Source organism: Poecilia formosa, unplaced genomic scaffold (assembly GCF_000485575.1).
Source record: "Poecilia formosa unplaced genomic scaffold, Poecilia_formosa-5.1.2 Scaffold357, whole genome shotgun sequence".
NCBI classification, from domain to species: domain Eukaryota; kingdom Metazoa; phylum Chordata; class Actinopteri; order Cyprinodontiformes; family Poeciliidae; genus Poecilia; species Poecilia formosa.
Window position 1 is genome coordinate 70,465 of NW_006800296.1, and position 12,875 is coordinate 83,339.

Sequence of the window (12,875 nt, forward strand, 5' to 3'; positions counted from 1 at the left end):
TGTCTATATCACTCCTTGGTAAAATATTCCCTGAAAACTGATGACTTGATACCCAGAAAGAATAAAGTTGCCATCAAATTGATAATTTGCTCACTGCTGTGCAATTTCTGCCCACATATTCAATACTTTTATAGATTTATGGTCGGAACTGTTTTCTCCGACTGTTCCTACCACTGGGAGGTGAACAGCCCGTAGAAGTGTGTGCTGCTGGGGTCTCCTGGGGAGTGTTGAGCCGTGAAAACGTCCGTCAGGATGTTGTAGCGCTGACCGCTGGCTTTGTCTTCACACACCAGCTGGGCCTTGAGGAAGGTGGTCCACCGTCGCTGCAGAGTCTTCATCCCTCCCACGTCAGACTGAACAATCAGACAGCGTACGTTTACTCCAGCGAAGGCAAAAAAAAAGAGATGCAAATAAGTAATTTTGTCAAAACTCTGGGTTACCTTGCAGACCCGCACCACCCTCGGCACTTTGGTGTACAGATCGTGCTCTTTGGCCATCTCGGTGAAGAAGAAGTAGATTTTGTCGTCGTCTCCGGTCGGGTTGCTGTCCGGGGCCTGCTCTATCAAGGCCGAGCTCACAAACTCCGGGTCTGAATGCACAAATAAGAAAAACAGATGACCAGTAAGGTCATTCACAAGACCTGGCACTAAGATCAAATGTGTGTATCTTGGGTACTTCTGAGCGCCTCACCGTTGAGCCAGTTGATGGACTGGTCGGTCCGGACGCGCTCCTGCTCGGGGCCCGTTGCCCTGGAGATGTCATAGGAGGTTCCCAGGAAGTTACTGGTGGCTGCTGTGTAGAGGATGCCATCTGAGGAGAAGAAATAGAAACATTTATAATAGAGCAGGCTTGGGAAGCATGAATTAAGCCAGCTAAGAACTGATCCAAAGTTTTCCCACTTGCCTGCCATTACAGCTGTGTAACGCTGACTGGGCTCAAAGGGGCATTTGCCCTTCCCAGTCTCCATCCTCAATGCTCCATCCTCTGTTTTTTCCAAAGTGAAGGAGGGAACGTGCTGCAGGATGACAGAAAAAAAAAAAAAACACAACTGGATGAAACTAAACTGCCCAGAGGAGCCAGTAAGGATCTGGGTGAGCTGTAGATTCAGCGTGAGGTGGTTCTATAACCACATAAAAATCTCTCCTTAGATTTTTATTTGCAAACAAAAAAACAGGAAAAAAATGTTTTATTTTCTATGCACCTAAAAGTTTTACATGAAAACTGAATAAAATACATTTACGTTTGTGTCTGCAATTTAATAACCAGTCTTGACTCAAACACAGGACAGATAATGACTTGTTTTCAGTCGATTATTCACTTGCCGCTGCCCAGAAGTATGAAGATGATGGACACACTCACCAGGAATGCACACTGGGGGTCGAAGGCGTAGGTGCCACACACGTAGATGTGGCCGTCTTTCTGGAACTCCAACAGACGGATGTAGTTGTTGCAGTCCGCCTGCAGGGGGAGACAAAGTTACGCAAATGAGTTTAAGGCTCAGCGTGACTTTTTGTGCTGAACTTCACCATTCAGTAAATGTAAAAATACATTTTTAGATTTCTGTGTGAAAACTTTCCATGTAAATATTCACAGTGCATCCCACACTTGAAGATGTACTGCAGATTGATGCACAAACTAAATAAATAAACAATGGTGACATACGTGGAATATGTTTTAATACGTTTTTAAATCTTAATACTTTGGTCTTCTAAAAGTTTTGTTTTGGGATGGAAGTAGCTGTCTTCTTCTCACGATCCAAAATCAATCAATAGCAAACCAACAATGTAATATTTGTATCTCTTCTGTCTGACGTGGAAAAATACCCTCATAGTCTCACCTCACTTAGCAGGAAAAAATGACGCAGGTAATTTATATTGAAGTGTGTGTGTGTGTGCGCGTGTGTGTATGTGCATGTGCGTGTGTGTGTGCGTGTGTATGTGCATGTGTGTGTGCGTGCATGTGCGTGTGTGTGTGTGTGTGTGTGTGTGTGTGTGTGCGTGCAGCACAAAGACTCCATGTTTTTCTGGATGAGCTCCAGGCCTGAGTCACCTCTTCCCCAGGGAACAGATCCTCTCCCAGGCCCAGATCATGTCACCTGAATCAACCCTCCCCGCTAACCCACACGAGCCGCCACCGCCGTGCTGGTTCAGCTCCGTGGGAGGCCCACTGCCAGCCAAAATACCCTCCAGTCATTAAACACACAGCCTCAAATCAGGATTATAAATTTAATGTGGCGCTTGAAATTAACACAACAATAAGACTATTGTCACTCTCTTCATTTTTAATGACTAATTCTATGATTTCAGCCTTTTACTAAATGAAGCTGTCAGATGGAATAAGATATTCCTTAACTAGTGGGTTCGTTGTAGGCCTTTTTCAGTCATATGATGAGTAAAAAAAATCAAATTAATTTGGAAGAAAATCATTTCCACATTGATAATCTGTGTTTAGTAATTATTTAAATTTTACCAGTTCAGCCACTGGGACCTGCATTACTGGTATTGACTTGGTGAACTTATGTTGCATTATTTTTTGGGAGTTTAATGATGCATCTGACTTGTTTTTTTTTGTTGTTGTTTTTTTTTTTCCATGCTGGAAGGACTACATAATGCATGACGTAGTGATATACTGTCAAAATGCAGCTTTGGAAAAACATGAAGAGCCCAGTGCACTGAACCCCATTGAAAACCTCCTGGTTATTTCACCAAATATTGATTCCTTAAATCTTCCTGAGTTAAAACATTAGTATTTATGTTTCTAAATTAAAATGAACTAGTGTCCTTTGCATTGTTTGAGGTCCGAAAGCACTGCATCGTTTTTGTTATTTTGACCATTTCTCATTTTCTGCAAATAAATGCAAAGTTTTTGCTTGAAATTTCAGAGACATGTTGTCAGTAGTTCATAGAGTAAAAGAACAATGTTCAATTTACTCAAACATATACATGTAAAAACTAAAATCAGAGAAAATGATTATTCTTAGCGGGCTCTTCAGTTTTTTTTTTTCCCAGAGTTGTAGCAGAGTACCATCCTGATCCAGGAAATAGTCTGTCTCAGTTCCTGGAGTGAAACGTTTCCTTCCCAGTTAGAAGATGTGGAAGAGAGAAGTGTAGCATGCCTCGCCTCCCCACTTATGTTCAAGTTTAGCAAGTTGAACTTTAACCTCACACGTTTTTGTAGCCATCAACAGGCTGGAGCTAAAGGTACTCGCAAACATGTATGCAAACATTTGAGCCTGGATCAGCACAATTCTGATCCTGTTTCTATTGAAGACAACCGTGCATGTCATGTTGTCAGTGAACATGAAAAAGACAACAAAAACTCAGAAATATAATGTCATGGTTAGCTTAGGAAAGCTGGTTGAAAAGAGGGTTTCTAAGTTTGCAAATTTTCTAGTAAACCGCTTGTCTACTGGTTTCCCCCAGTAAATCTAAGTGTCTGCACCACCGTCACTCTAAAGCTGCATAAACCCTTAAATGTGGTGTGAAATGTGAGGAGACAAACATCCTCAGTTCTCCAAACGTTCTCACTCCAGCGGTTCTAAGCTGTCTCTTTCAATGATAACCAAGCACACAAACGCATGCAGGTGGTCTTCTGTTGAGTCTGTCGCCGTGGTTTTCTAAATGCAGTCTTGCTTTTTCTCATAGTTGCTTCCTTCTCTCTTCTTATTCCCTCTGACTCAGGCATAATCTTTTAATCAATGTTTTTGCAGAAAAAAATCCCTTTGTATTCCTGCTTTTAACAGTGAGTCAACTTCCCACTTTTTTTTTTTTCTTTACACTGGAACAAAGAAATCTTCTCAAATCTATCACTAAAACTCTGCTAAAATGGACTTTTTGAGCATACAAGGTGACGTACTGGAACACGGTAATTTCACAAGTTATCCATTAAAGCTTAAAAGCGTCGTCAATCTGACATTGCATTAAAAAAAAACAACGCATCACTCCGGCATGAATCAACAAATACACAGCGAGTGTAGCATTTACTGTAAGAAGACACTGTAGATGGAGATGCAAAGCTTGACTGTACTTTACGCTCTATTTAATCTGTTTCCGGCGGTTAGTGGACATCTGTGACTTTATATACAGCCTGTCTCCTGCTTCTGTGTCCCTTCGCGAGCTAACACCCTGTATGAGGGCCTGGCATCAGCCCCAGAACTTCACGTCTGATGCCCAGCAAAATGGGCTTGTGAAAGAAACACACACACACGCACACGCACACACACACACACACACACATATAGGTGAAGAGGTAAATACAACTTGGATCCAGTTCATACCACCTATACTTATAGGCTGTCCCAAAAATATGCAAATAATTTCACTACATTACATGAAATGTTTCAGGTGTTTTGTATCTTTGTCGCTTGTTTTCCATCTTTTTTTTTCCTACAATACAAGGGATTTTTTTTTTCTTGTATTATTTTTGTTGTTGTTTTTAATGTACATTTTATAGCAAATAAGAATGAAAATATCTAGTGAGGCTTGAAAATAGTTGCCCATATCACATTCATGTTGCACAGAATAAACAAAACAAAAAAAATTCCAAGGCCAAAAAAAAAAATAAAAAAAAAATAATAATTGACCATAGAACTAGAGTATGTTTTTGCCTTGCTGCACACAGTCGGCCAGCTGGCAGAAAGAAGCCTGTTATGCTTATCCCACCAATCACAAGACAAATTAAGCATTTTGGGAAAAAAAAAACTTCTAGATGTCACAGAAAACATCATTAGCTAAGGAGTAACAATCTACATGTTGTAGTTTTCCGTTTTAAATAAAATCAATTACGTCTCATTGTACAGTTTCATTTTGAATCAAGTGGAGGTCAAAGTGAAGAGCCTAACAGAAACGTCTGTCATTTTTGAAGATTGACTTTTTAAGCTTCAATTATGAACTTCAGTTTCAAGCAAAAGAAACTGAAGTTCATAATTTCCTTTGTATTTTCCAGATCAATGACACTGAAACAGAAAACAACAGGAGTTCCTCTAAATCAAGCTGCACAAACATTTAGCCAGAATTAATTCACAGTACCTTATTGTGTCTATAAATCGGAGTTATTCCTAAATCAAACAGAAGACGAAGGGCTTTAAAAAGTCTCACCTCCGTCTTTCCTTTCCCCACGCAAGACTTCCTCTTCTCCTCCGGTACGACCCAATCGATCTGAAGGAAGGTGAGAAGAACGAACCGGGTAAGTCAACAACTGCTTACAGATCGCTGGTCAATATCAGATTAGTCACATTCTGTAACCCAAAATTATTAGCTACTGTTTCCTTTCACTGGAACAGGCTGATCTTTAAAGATCCTTTTACACAAACATGTTATGTTCATATTATCAACAGCTGAGACGCGCCCCTGTTCGCCAACTCTGGAAGAAGTTTTCTTGCACAGTGTGTCCGAAACATGAGGTTAAAGGGCAAATCCAGGAAAAACGAGCCAGTTAAAAGTACAATACTTTATTTGTAATCCGTATCCACGTGTGTGAGATCCAGAAGAGATTCAAACTTGTCATCTCATCTTTAAGCATATTTTGCCATTTTCCTTAGCATTTTTTATGAAATTTTGCTCAAATCAAGCCTGTTCTAGAGTTTGTGTTATATACAAGTTCTCCAACTTTTATGATCTGATCATCAGGATTTGGAACAGAATAGAAATATCCTTTATTGTCTCACAATGGGTACATGACTGTGCAACGGCAATACTGTACAGAAAAGGCAAAATTTCAACATAAATACTTTGTAGTTCTAAAAAAAAAAACTCCAGAGGATTTCAGGGTGACATACTTATAAAACTCACAGGTTTACAAGAATGAATAGTTTTCTCAAATGACTTATTTGTTTCATCTGGTATGAAAAGGAGACATTTGATCATTTGATCATCATTATCCCTCACACACACACACGCACACACACACACACACACACACACATATATATAAATTTGCTCTTCTCCACTGCAGCATCACCTTTTTTGGCGGTTGCTTCAGGTTGTTGGTGTCCACAGCTAGAATGGCATCTTTGGCGCCCAGGAAAAGGATCCCTGAGGAAGAGTTCAGCAGGAAGGTGCTGAAGTTCGTCACGCCGTAGAACGTCTTTTGCTCCACTGGACAAATCAGAAACAGAGAGAGAGGAAGAATTAGCGCCGTTCCTCTGTGCTTGTTTTGAAATATCTTTCTGGATCCTTTGAATCCATTGCTCACGTGGAGCTCTGTGTTTGAATAAGATTCACTCCCCTGGGAGACATAAAACAGGCTAAATAATAAAACATAGTAATGTACAGTAAACAATAGACTCTTCTCTACATAATACATGGTGAGCTATATCAGCTATATTTGTCTCCTCTTCTGAAACGGATCACATAAATCAAATCCCAGAAGCTTTTGAACAGCGCTCCAGCTCTTGTTTGCTCTCTCAGTCAGTCGCTCTCCCTCCTACTCTTTTCCTCTTTACAACAAAGCATCNAACCCTTTGGTGGCTAAGTATAAGTCCCCAGTCTTTAAGGGGCATTCTAAATCAAATCTTAAGTCTTGTGCCAGGTGACATTTCAAGCCTTGCATGGGCAAATCCAAGTCAAAACCTGAGACCTTTGAGCACCAAGACTGAGTTGTCCAAAGTTTGCGATGAGTCAAAATTAAGTCTTAAGTGTGTGAGGGGAAAGCTAAAGTAAAATGTCACATCCAGAAATGTCAGCGATAATTTCAATTTTTCTATAAAATTGATTATTATAATTCTGCAACAACTGATGGGACTGATGGTCAATAAACAGTCTGGATTGAGCCTTTACTTTTTTAAAGATCTGCTCATTAAGATGCATCGTGACAGCTGAGGCGATCATGGGTAGAGTCAGGTTCACCAGGAAGCCACACATTGACGTTAAAACCAGACCGACAAATTCCAGGTATATCCACCAAAGGTTGTATCTAATCTAGAGTATTTTTGGGTCAAGTCCAATTCAAGTCTCAAACATATCATGAACAAACTGAGGTTTACTCAGTTCAATTCTAAGTTGAAGTCAAGTTTTAAGCGCTTCAGTAGTCCAGGTCAAGTCTTTAAACCAAAGTCTAAGTCCAGAATCAAGTCTTTGAGGGCCAGGTCCAGGTTTGGTCTAAACTCAACCTCAAAATAAAAATGACTTCATAAAACACAGTTACATATGTTGCAGGAATGATTTGCGATTTTTGTCTGTCTGCGTCCCCTTAAGCCAGTCACACACAGTGCTGGACAACCTCTGTTATGGTGAAGATGATGCTGCACTGCTTAAATAAATAAAGTGAAGAGTAATATTCTATTATCCACTGGTGCTGCTAATAATAGCTGAGCACAACAATGAGGGAATCCTTCTGGTGTTCCAGCTCACGAATGGAACACCATTAAGTTAGATGTGATGTCATTCTCAGGTTCACGTTCCAGCTGAAAGGCCTGGAATGCCGCCTCGCAGCCAACAAGTTGTAAAAGCAACAATTTAAGCATTGCTTAGATAAGCGGTTACTGTAACTATGTGTATTTTTGTGTGGGGGGGAGAGAGAGAGTCCACCTCAGCTTGCTGTAGAAATAAACATAGCTTCACCTGCATCCTGGCTCATGCCCCACAGGCTTTGTGTGTGTGTGTGTGTGTGTGTGTGTGTGTGTGTGTGTGTGTGTGTGTGTGTGTCCTCACTACAGAGAGGGGAAAAGCACAGCTGTTTATTCAGTGTCTTTGGTGGAAGACTTTAGCTGCACCTGTGTGTTTAAATGAGGGGAAATCTGACAGATTTCACAGCTTTTCTTTTCAAGCTGACGTTTAATGAAAAAGGCCGGACATAATTACGGACACAAGAGACACACGCGCGCACACACGTACACACACACACACACACACGCATGCACGCAGCACAGCATTATGTCCAAAGAAGGGATCGAGAGACCAGTTTGCACACACAACCTGCTAAAACACAAACATACTGTACCCACTGATCACAGAGGATTCGACACTGATGCTGATCATTCAGGCGTGGGAAGTAAAGCGACACAAACAAAACTTACTAATTAATGTATCATGACTCTCATCAACATCACGTCTTACAGCTGTGTGCAGTTTTAGGCCCCAGTGGAAAAGATGCATCGTGTTTATGCTGTGTGTACGGATCTGCTCACTAAAATCCATCGTTACACCAACAATGTACGGCAGAAGAAATCTGCTAAGTAAAATAAAATGAACCACAACATAAAAAAAAAGAGCAAACACCATATACACTTTTATACTCTGCACTACAGTGACTGCCTTCCATTCAAGCAACTTGCTGCATTTCCTTTAAACATTTCCACAATGGAGGAGAAAAAGACAAAGAGCAAACACAAGCAGCATGGGCTGCAAGCCCACTATTAACCACCAACGCTGCCAAAATATGATTAGCAGCATTCAGCTGCCAAAACTCATGTCTGTAACATAATTCTCTCTCCCGATTACTATTCATCTAAATTATTTTGTCGTATTTAAGATCTCACTTTACAGCTGGCAACAAAACAAACACTCAAAAAAAGAGCAATCCGCAAGAGTATATGACATATATAACATGAGTCTTTAGAAATGCTGGGCGTGATTTAGAAAAGCAGCAGCAAATATAGTTTATTAGTCCAATGAAGTGGTTACAAGACGAAATCACCTCAATCATTCCTAGACGAAAATATTTTTCATCATTTCAAACGCCACAAACATCCAGACATAAAAAGTCTCAACAACTTTAGCAGAGAACTAGTTTTAATTTGCATCTGCCGTTGGCCACAAAGACTCATTTTCCCCCACTTTCTTTAGTTGACTCTATACAAAAATATCACAAATACAATTTTGAAGGACAGAAAAATGTTATTTCACCTCCAACAAAATGATTTCCAACAAAAAAGAGCTATTTGAAGAAAACTAGGCTTATACAGACGATCAAGTGAAGGACACTGAATCTCACAGATCCATTGTCAAATTTTTTTAAATATTTCATAAAAACAGGAGTTTTGTATTATTTCAAGCCTGACACTTTTCGTTTTACTCTCCATTTGTCCACTTTGCCCATTTTTCCTCAGTGGTACCTGTAAATCTGTTGTCACGGTCGGGTACAAGGACTGCGCTGAAATGAAAAACGTCAGAAATGTGAAGATTTACTGACCGAGACCAAGAGGAAGGTTGGGCTGCAACCACTACTGAAAAATGTTTAAATAAAACACCCGGAGCAGCATCCAGGTGTTTTCTCTAATGATTATACGGAAAAACAGAGACGATAGATGAGGGAGAGACACACCCTGGATTATTTTGCAGGTCCAGCACATAGAAAAGCAAACCACCTATATTTGGACTGTGTTCAACAGAGTATGAACTGTCTATGAAAAGCCCAGTTCAGTTTAAATTCCCCAAAACTTAGATTTCCCGGAAGAATGGACAGAAAATGCATCTTGGAGCAACACGACCTCCAGTGTAGCAGCTGTCGACTGGAAGCTCTACACCGGCGCAGTCGCCCTCCGTTTCTCTTACGTCTGATGAGACTCAAAGCGCCGCGTCAGGGCGGCCTGATAAACGGCACTCAGCGCCGACATGGCTTTCCACTTAAGAGGCCGTCCGTCTGTCTGCGCTGCGTCGTTCACTTCTGCAAAACGAGAAGGGCCCGACAGCACACCGACATCTGCCAGTAACCCAATCAGACGCTTTCTCTGCTCCCCGCCTCTGTCCAGGCCCCAACCGTCCGGATAGCCCGTGTCTGTTTCCCATAACATTTCACATGAATGTCATTTCTCATTTACTAAGAAGCCATCTGTTCCCACTAATGGCCTCCAGGCTGTCAAATCACAAGAGCGGCTCTCATTCGCCCCGCGCTTCCTGGAAATTAGTCAAAGTGACGACAAAGATGTTGAGCAACAAAAGAAAACTGTTAAATGTCTTCTGTGGGAGTGGGCTTTTGTCGTGTTATTTATTGTTTATCGTGAAACAATTCTAAGAATTTGGATTTATTGTTATGATCAATTTCAGCTGTAGATGTTAAATACTTTAAAAAATAAAAAAAAGAAAACCGACAGTGTGTTTGGAAATGTTATTTTTACTTTTCTATTCATTTTTTTTGTTCCATGAGCGCATCAAGAAATGTCAGTAATTTCGAAAATATTATGAAACGCAGCTACTGTGAGCAGTCCAGTGATATAAACCACACTTCTCTAAGTAAGTGGCATCTTGAAGAATCTTGTTTCAGATGAGTGTTTTCCAAGAACAATATTGCCGTTTGTGGCGTTTGAATGATGTGCCATTGTGTCTCCGCACTGCAAAGCTATTTATCACCTAAAAAATAAGTAAAAAAACAGTTTTTAAATCTTTATTGTTACCACAACAGCACCACGAAATATTGCGATAAAACTCTTGAGTCCATATTGTCACACCTCACAACCCTGAGCCGACTTCTTCAACAACGTATTTCTTCATTTCAGGACTCGCACACGTACATATGCAGGCAGCCATGTGTAGCAAAGTAGACATAAGTGTTAGTGACACGAGCCAAAGGCAAGATCTGGAGCCGTGTCCTTGTGAACTCTCTTCACTTGCTGTGTAGGACACACACACACACACACACACACGCAGCAACTTGCACATGATGGCACCACCTGCTGTTCACCCAATGCAGAGATGATTCCTAGAGCTGCACCATCTGCCTCTGCATTAGCAAAACGCAGGACTCTGACAGACATGCAAACAACACTGAGGTTTTAATTTCTATCTTTAATGTGATTCCCACCACTGCTAGCTTACTGCACCTCATTGCGTATTAAATCCCTCACCCAGTCTGTGGGAGTTTCCTTCCTCATGCGGGGGCAGGTGTAAGCCTAGCAATAAAATGAAGTTTGAGATTGATTTACTCCTTTGACTGAAGGTGGTTTTTACTCCCACCAAACAAACTGAGGTCAAAAGTAGATCAACCTCAACAGACCAACCAGGAAGAGCTGATGCAGTTGTTAGCACTGTTGTCCTGTAGCAAGAAGATTTTCTCCACCACAGTGACGATTATAATACCAAGGTGACACATAACAGCTGGGTAGGCTTTTGTTTATAAGCTATAATCTCTAAAATCTATAAATGCAAATATTTATAAAGAGGATTAAGGATTAGGACTCTCATCAAACCACTAAACAGAGCGTCCAACTTACATATCACAGAATTAAAAAAAAATTCACCACCATTTTATGTTAGCTCTAGCATTTTAGCCACTGAAACGATACACACGGTGAGACGATTCAAGCCGAGTGTGAATCAGCAACTCCAACTGAAATACATCCAACCAAATGTGGCGTCCAAGCCGACCTTGACGATTGTGATGTTGCAACCATTGGTATTGCGATAGCGATCCCATAATACTTACTTTTGCCCCTACCCCCTTTGTTTTGGATATTTATAGTGAAAAGCAGGACTAGCTCACATCTTTCCCCTGACTATCGGTCAAACAAAATACAACTGATTGTACAATAATACTTAAAAGAAACTTTGCAATTAAGACAAATATTACAATGTCTAATGTTGTGCTTATGGAAGCCTGGTTTATGTTTCTGTAAGTACAGGAGCCTGTATGTATATGTTTGAATAAAACTAGGTTACAAATTACTTGTCATCTTTGCACTTGTGTGTTTATGCAAGTTAATCAGCAGCAAAAGAAAACATAATATTCCTGTTTCAGAACGTTAAGCTTCACAGTTTATATTTCTGAATAAACTTCTGATTTGCTTTCCTTCTGTTGGGGGAGTTTTGAAATGTGTTATTTTCCAGTTTCAGGCTCCCTGCACCTGTTACTCATCTGCAATCAGCAGCGCTCCGGCCGTCAGTCAGTGATACTTCCTGGTATCACTGACAGGAGGATGTTCTTCGTCACATCCTCCTGTTGTTTTCCTGGACCCCGTCGCTTTCTGCTGGCTTACGCTAAGCTGACAGTTTCACGGTTTTTTTTTTGGGCTCCGGAGTCTCAGTTCAATTATTTAAGTGTATCTGCCTCATGGTTCCCCGCCTTTCTGTCTCCATTTGGATCCTTTGAATTGATGACATCTTGTTTGCCCACAACGAGTGTGCGAGTTAGATTTTTTTTTTTTCCCTTAATTTTTTTTAAGGATTTGGGAGAAACTATTATATCTTGATCTTGTCCAGTTTACCTGATAATGATTCGAGACTCAATCTGTCCAACTGTTACTTTTATATTGGCGTGTGACGCATTAAGAGATTTATTTTATGCGTTCTATCTCATTTACACTCGCATTTAGACAACTGACAGGCTTTTTTGATAGAAAGAAATTTGATATTTTCTCATATAAGACAATAATATTGCACAAATATAAAAGTAGAATGTGTAATTATCTGAAATATGTTGAGAAAAAAATCTAATCTAAGGCAAAAAGCGAGCCATAGCGGTATAAATGAGTAAGTACTCCTAAAATACAAAATTCTCTCCCCCGCCATGAATCATTCATTCATTATACATTAAACATGACAGAGAGGCTTCCAGGGAGGTACGCCAACAGCGAGTGTGTGTGTGTGTGTGTGTGAGAGAGAGAGAGAGAGAGAGAGAGAGAGAGAGAGGAAGAGAGAAACGGAGAGAGAGGAAGAGAGAAACAGAGAGAGAGAGAGAGAGAGAGAGAGAGAGAGTGTGTGAGTGCATGTTGTCCATTAAGGATTTAATAATCTGACTTTTGCTCTGAGGGACCAACCTCAGTCCTGCGGCTGCAGGGCACCGAGGGACCAAGTGGGAAGTGATAAATTATACACCTCCCTTCTTCTTCTGTCAATCAAAACTGACGGGATGGAGAGGAAAGCTGGAGGGGGAGACGCACATGTTCCTTCCCCCACAGTCTCTGAACACACACACACACACACACACACACACACACACACACA

At 40.7% G+C, this 12,875-nt stretch overlaps 1 protein-coding gene across 1 annotated transcript in view; it reads right to left on the minus strand.

Annotated features, from left to right (window-relative positions):
* The window catches only part of sema4f (sema domain, immunoglobulin domain (Ig), transmembrane domain (TM) and short cytoplasmic domain, (semaphorin) 4F), a 59,187-nt gene that overhangs the window by 4,687 nt on the left and 41,625 nt on the right, over nucleotides 1-12,875 (minus strand). The window contains exons 2-8 of the mRNA XM_007574575.2: nucleotides 5,959-6,095; nucleotides 5,097-5,156; nucleotides 1,360-1,458; nucleotides 904-1,015; nucleotides 691-810; nucleotides 441-589; nucleotides 172-353 (exon numbers count right to left, since the gene is read on the minus strand). Coding sequence (XP_007574637.1) covers nucleotides 172-353; nucleotides 441-589; nucleotides 691-810; nucleotides 904-1,015; nucleotides 1,360-1,458; nucleotides 5,097-5,156; nucleotides 5,959-6,095 — 859 coding nt within the window. The remainder of the gene's footprint in view (nucleotides 1-171; nucleotides 354-440; nucleotides 590-690; nucleotides 811-903; nucleotides 1,016-1,359; nucleotides 1,459-5,096; nucleotides 5,157-5,958; nucleotides 6,096-12,875) is intronic.